This window comes from Aphanomyces astaci (assembly GCF_000520075.1).
Source record: "Aphanomyces astaci strain APO3 unplaced genomic scaffold supercont1.60, whole genome shotgun sequence".
Classification (NCBI taxonomy): Eukaryota; Oomycota; class Saprolegniomycetes; order Saprolegniales; family Verrucalvaceae; genus Aphanomyces; species Aphanomyces astaci.
This window is the reverse complement of record NW_009798323.1, coordinates 86,564-92,621: the sequence shown is the minus strand read 5'-3', so window position 1 is coordinate 92,621 and position 6,058 is coordinate 86,564. Positions and strand designations below refer to the sequence as shown.

Here is a 6,058-nt window from a genome sequence, read left to right as displayed (position 1 = left end):
GATGCTTGAATTGATTGAATAACTTGGCACGACCATGATTACAATAGAATCTTCAAACCACACCAATTATAGGGTGGCTTTAAACTTATTGCCAGTACTGTAGATAGCGGCATCTCATGCGCATGTGCACGCATGTGCCCGAAAAACTACAAATTCGTCCTCCACCGTCATCGTTTTCATCCTCTGTACTTCACGTTGGTAAGAATGATTGCATGCACTACCTTCCTACACATGTGGAGTACATGATCTTACAGTTTCAGCTCATCTCCATGCGTCACTCCCGAGAATTTGACCACCTGCGCTTGGACTTTCCACACATGCGCACATGTGCAAGCGCAGTATGTATACATGTCAATTTTTAAATGATCATGCATTTTCACATGTAACAAAACCATACAAAACAATTCAATACAAAGTTCTATATAAAAAGTTGATCAGAATACCGAAATACAAGGTGTCGGAGATATCAGGCAAACTGGTGTACACCACCGCTGTACTTGCATCCCAACATCCTCGTGTCTTCACGTATGAAGTCAACATTTTGAAGTAACGGTAACATGTTGCATGAAGGGCAGACTTAGTCGACATGCGAGATAATCGCGAGTTTTCGTTCATTTCCTGCATCCCCTAGGGGTACGAGTACTACTGGTGTATAGTACGTATAATTCCGTGAGAACAACAGTTCCACTGTTGCTTACGAATCCATTTCCCTCCATAATGTAGTACTACACGTAGTACTACAGCAACCCCCGGACTGCCTGTGCTGCTATTCCCGGGGTTACAAGTGCATATGTAAGTAAGTACATCACCGGTGGTAGTTATCGCTAACCACTGAAATGCACTTGAAGCTGGAATGCGTTGTTTTGGTTTACACTGCATTTGAGTATGGCATAATAGGAATAAGTGAAATAATTGCGTACTAATAGTTAGCCATACGGTAGTGGACCTGTTGCTTTCTGGGAATTACTAACTAGTTCTGGTTTGTATCGACGAGTGGCTGTGGGTGCGACTTGGTCGGTAGAGATTGCGATAACTGATAGATGCACCCGCACTCCTGCTTCATGTAACGTTAAGCGCTCAACCTTCATGCCTTGCGCACGTCGTCAGAATGCTCTGCTTTCAGACATCGCCATGGACAAGGGCAGGCCTCCTAGATTCGTCCTACACTCTCCAACATTCCTCTACCAGTCGCGTTCGACAACCAAGTCGTAGGTTTTGCTTTTGCATTGCAGTATACGTTACCGGTAGTGGTGCTACCGGTAGTGGTGCAACAATTTCGTGAACTCTGCCGTACTGTACTATTAATAGTACTTACTGTACACACTTTACAGTGTACTACTAAGTAGTATTAGTAACGTTGGTACAAAAACTCCTGACTCTTTCTAATTCTGAAGGCAAAGTGACCAAGAAAAAATATCTCACCGTAATGCCATACCTAGTATCGTTTTGACATGTGAATTCACAAAAAAAAGCAGTGGTTGGGACAATATATCCTCTGTGATATAAACATCGTAAGTTTTCGGCCGTACCTTGGCTATCCAGTAGTCTCTACCGGATAGTCGTTTGACTTTTGGACGCTGACATTGCACACCAAAGATCTCAGTAGTTCATACAGTACGTACTACAGCTGTACTCATTGACGTCATGTGTACTAAGTACTACTACATTACTAGCACGTAGTACTAATACTTCGAAGTATTGTCGATTTGCTGGGAATTTCCGAATATGGAGAGGTTCAGGGCCCTATTTCATAAACCACGCGACGGCGTTTGATTGGTTTGTCTGTGAGTTTGGCAGTTTCACATCTGCGCGCCATTTCCAAACACACGCCCTTCTGGCAGCTTGTCGATACCATGAGCGCTATTATGTTGTCTTCCACCGACAAGCCAGCCCCAACACTCCGATGCTATTCCTCTACGACTACTACTTCCTAGGGATGAAGAAGTCTTGTTTGGCAGTGATCTATGGGAAGGACGAGAAAACGATTCATTTCACTCCACGACACACCACCACAGTCGAACGTTGCCAACCTGACAGCGGACGTGTTGCGCTGACCGACAGTCTCTTTGACCATAGGCTCAAGTGTGAGCTCGTACAACGAGGTTGAGTGCGCCCCCACCTCTGGTTGTGGGCTTGGACGTGGGCATTGTGAGGATATCGTGTTCCTCACGGGAGTGTCTGCAAGTTTGTGTCCGCATGTATGTTGTGGAGTGAGTTGCAGTGCGTCACGATTTCTGAGTAGCTAATCATATTATAGTATGAATGGATTAGCCAATGGGCGAGGTTTTTGATAGGTTCAGTCGGCGAGATTCGATTCGACGGAATTTGGAATTCTGTACCAAATCCGCAATACTACTACGTAGTATTTACTACTATTAATAGTATTAATGACTACTAGTAACCCTGAAAAACGTTCAACAAATCTGAATACTGTTCAGCCAAGACCGTTCAAACTAATAATCCCTAGTTAGATTAGGCATATTTTTTGTACTCTGACCACCTCAACTCATACTAGGGGTTTAGCATTATACTTCAAAGTATGTGCACGCGGGGGTAGGACGAAGTCCCAGGGTTAGAGGGTTACGGGGAGAAAATTTGCTTCAACGGTTTTCAGTCTTGGCTGCACGTATTCAGATTTATTGAACGTTTTCCCATAGCTTCCTAGTATTAATACTACTGTAGTACTTGGAAGCAGATATTAGGTCGAGGTAACGACGGAAATCTTCCGCCCAGTGGTACTCAACCATATTTTAAGAATTAAAATATTCTGCAAGTTTACACATTACTAGTGCCTCATAATAACGTTAACGTTACACCCAAAGTCAACTTCGAAATCTTATACCTCATACTAGTAATACCAATTCTAATGCAAATCGAAGTACCACTTGGTGAAGTTTTCCTTCGTTACCTGTACTTCCACACTCGATAATAGGGAGGAAAAATAGCTCAGTGGTAGAGCATCGGTTTCTTAACTCAAAGGTCGTAGGTTCGATCCCCAGATTATTTCCGCAAGGATTTATCCGTCCCTCCCTGGGCTGCGTACGAAGACGAGGACCAAACTTCGAAGAAGATCGCTCGAAGCACGAGGTATGAAGCGTTGAGCGAAGTAAAACCCGAAGATTACACACCGCCCTTGGTCCAACAGGCGCGTTACAATTGGCGAAGCAGTTCCACAACATGTGGTTCTAGTATCGGCCTGGCGGAGGAATGTCTTAAATGATAATCCAAACTCACCACATTCGATAATAACGTTACTACAGCTGTTCCTCACTGTTCCTCACCACCGTCTGATAAATGATGCAAGCATTGAGAAGATTTACGGTGGTTGTATCGTGCAAACTTTGATTAAAGTTACCCTTCATTCTTCGCAACATCTCCGAATCCATAGCAAGCTGATACTGCACAGAATACACAAGTTTTCACTCTGCAGTGTTAATCCCTTTATCCATTGTGGTAACTTATATACAGCCTCATTATTGTCAATGCACGACAGTATTTGGACCAATCACATTGAGCATGAAACGGCCATGCTTTTACGCGTGGAATACAATATGTATGTGAATGGGTCTCAGAAGTCTCGTACCTTACCGTGATTTTACTGGTGTGCAATGTAGGTATTCAACGATACTGGATCATAATTCCATTTGCCTCATCATCAACCACCACCATGAAGGCCAGTTTTGTCGTTACGCTCGCCACCAGTGCGTCTGCTGCCCGACAATCGTTTGAATCGCTCAGCACGTCGGAACAAACTTCGTTGGAGCAACAACTGGACGAGTGGAAGGCGTTGTATGGCCCTATTGCCCAAGTCAACGGTTTCTTTCCCCGAACCAACACGGAATCTGCCCGAGTCAATGGCCATTCTATCGATGAACTCGAGCGCTTCCACCACACCGTCCAAGAGGTTAAGCGCGCTACCGAAGCCAACCCGGACGCCGAGTTCAGTCCATTCAACCAGTTTGCTCTCTTGACCGACGAAGAGTTCAAGGGCATATTGATGAAGTCGTTTGCGGGACAAAATTTTACCAACGCCGCACCCTTGCCCGAGTTGGCAAATGAGCGCGCTTCTGAAGCGGACTGGTCGACATCCAAGTGCAACTCCCCGATTCCCAACCAAGGCCAGTGTGGGTCGTGCTGGGCCTTCGCCACAATCGGGACGGTGGAGACTGCCCACTGCATTGCCACTGGTGAACTCTTGGACTTATCTGAGCAACAATTGGTCAGCTGCTCCAAGAATGGAGGCAACAAGGGCTGCAATGGCGGGAGCCCTCCGGATGCCATTGGCTGGTTGCAACAAGGCGTATGCACCGAGGAGTCTTACCCGTACACGTCCGGCAAAGGTGGTCAAACTGGTACTTGCCAAACCAGCTGCACCAAGAAGCAACTGAGCATTGGCAAAGCCAAGTATACGTCTGGCGAGGGTTCGCTCATGACAGTTCTGGAAAGCCAGCCCGCCACCGTGGCCGTCGAATCTGGCAACGCAGTGTGGCGCAACTACAAGAGTGGCATCGTGTCGCAGTGTCCTGGGGCTCAATCTGACCACGCTGTGATTGCCGTCGGGTACGGTACTTCCACGACCGATTACTTCAAGATCAAGAACTCGTGGGGGACGCAATGGGGCGAGAACGGGTACATATACTTGAAGCGAGGAATGAGTGGCAAGGGAATGTGCAACGTGGCCGAGGAAATCTGGTACCCTGAATTGGGCGGATCGTCGCCGACTCCTTCGTCTAGCCAGCCGACCCCTTCGACTAGCCAACGGACTCCCAAACCGTTCCCATCGGCTGTCCCAAAGCTCTCAACTAACACCCCTATTACGTCGACGCCTTCGTCCAGCAAACCCACTTATCCCACTCGCAGACCGTTCCCGTCTTCGTTCCCCCCCAAGCCCTCAAAGCACACCCCAATGATGTCAACTCCTAACCCTTCGAGGAACACCCCTATTACCACCAAACGCCGATGCACGAAGCGCCCTAAAACGACCAAGAAGCCCAAACCCACGGGACCTTCCCCTTCATACACCCCTTCCCCCACGACTGAACCTTCTTCGACGTCAGCCTCAAACCCAAAGCCTACAACTCAATCTTCCCCCACATATACCTCTCCCCCCACGACTCAACCTTCTTCAACCTCTGCCCCAACTCCGTCAACGCGATTTGGCAACGGTGTGAAGGACCAACTGATTGCCCAAACCAACAAAATTCGCGCGGCCCACGGTATCGGCCCGCTGACTTGGGACGATGCGCTAGAACCCAAAATGCAGGCTTGGGCCAAAAGTTGCCCTGGCTTTAAGCACGGGGGGCCCTCTGGCTGGCAAAACTTGGCCACCAACATCGCGTGCGGGTCAAGTGGCAATGACTGCATGAAGGTGGTGGGGGCGTCGTGGTTGTGGTACGACGAAGAAGAAACGTTCTGGAACTACGACAACAACTCGTGCAACGGGGGCTGGGCCAAGTGCGGCCACTTCTCCAACATGATGAGCCCCGAAGTCAAGTCCATGGCGTGCGGGTGGTCTGAATGCGCCAACGGCAACTACGTATGGTGCAACTACAACACCCCTGTGAAGAGCCCCAAGGTGGGCAAAATTACCGGCATGACCAAAACCGAGCTCAAGGCCAGCTTGACCGTCTAAGCGATTTTCCTGCTGTATATTTGTATGTAGTAGTAGCAGCTAACAGTAAACAATGTTCTATGTTACTTCACCCTTGAAATGTGTATGGACACGATTTCGTGACACAACGTGGCGGATCTGTGATTGGCCGATTTTGTATCCTCCATTCGACCTAAGCTGCATAAGATAAAATGGCCGCTGCGACAAATTTATCCGACAACTATCTGATTGGTTAAATGTCTCTTCCATGTCAATACAACGACCAAGTACAGTAAAGAATCTTGGTTTTTTCGAATGTATCGACGTACAGAGTCCTGTTTGTTGGCGGGGGCTCAAGGTACACTACACTGTACATGTACTATTATACTGTAGTACTTCGAAGCAGTCATTCAATGTTACGTGGAGGACCTTGGTTATTTTGCGCAACACAAGCCACTCATTAGGCAT

General features: G+C 47.6%; 1 protein-coding gene and 1 pseudogene across 2 annotated transcripts; both read left to right on the top strand.

Annotated features, from left to right (window-relative positions):
• Positions 1-2,935: 2,935 nt before the first annotated feature.
• On the top strand, positions 2,936-3,009 carry H257_14656 (annotated as a pseudogene). Its single transcript has one exon. The product of its transcript is annotated as a tRNA-OTHER (tRNA).
• Positions 3,010-3,603: 594 nt separating this feature from the next.
• On the top strand, positions 3,604-5,705 carry H257_14655 (hypothetical protein). Its single transcript, XM_009842547.1, has one exon. It carries the CDS (start codon positions 3,668-3,670, stop codon positions 5,630-5,632), a length of 1,965 nt encoding a protein of 654 aa, XP_009840849.1. The 5' UTR covers positions 3,604-3,667; the 3' UTR covers positions 5,633-5,705.
• The last annotated feature ends 353 nt before the right edge of the window (positions 5,706-6,058 follow it).

What these genes read in the sequence shown, in the direction of transcription:
- H257_14655 (XM_009842547.1), top strand. Translation starts at nt 3,668, where the DNA reads ATGAAGGCCAGTTTTGTCGTTACGCTCGCCACCAGTGCGTCTGCTGCC.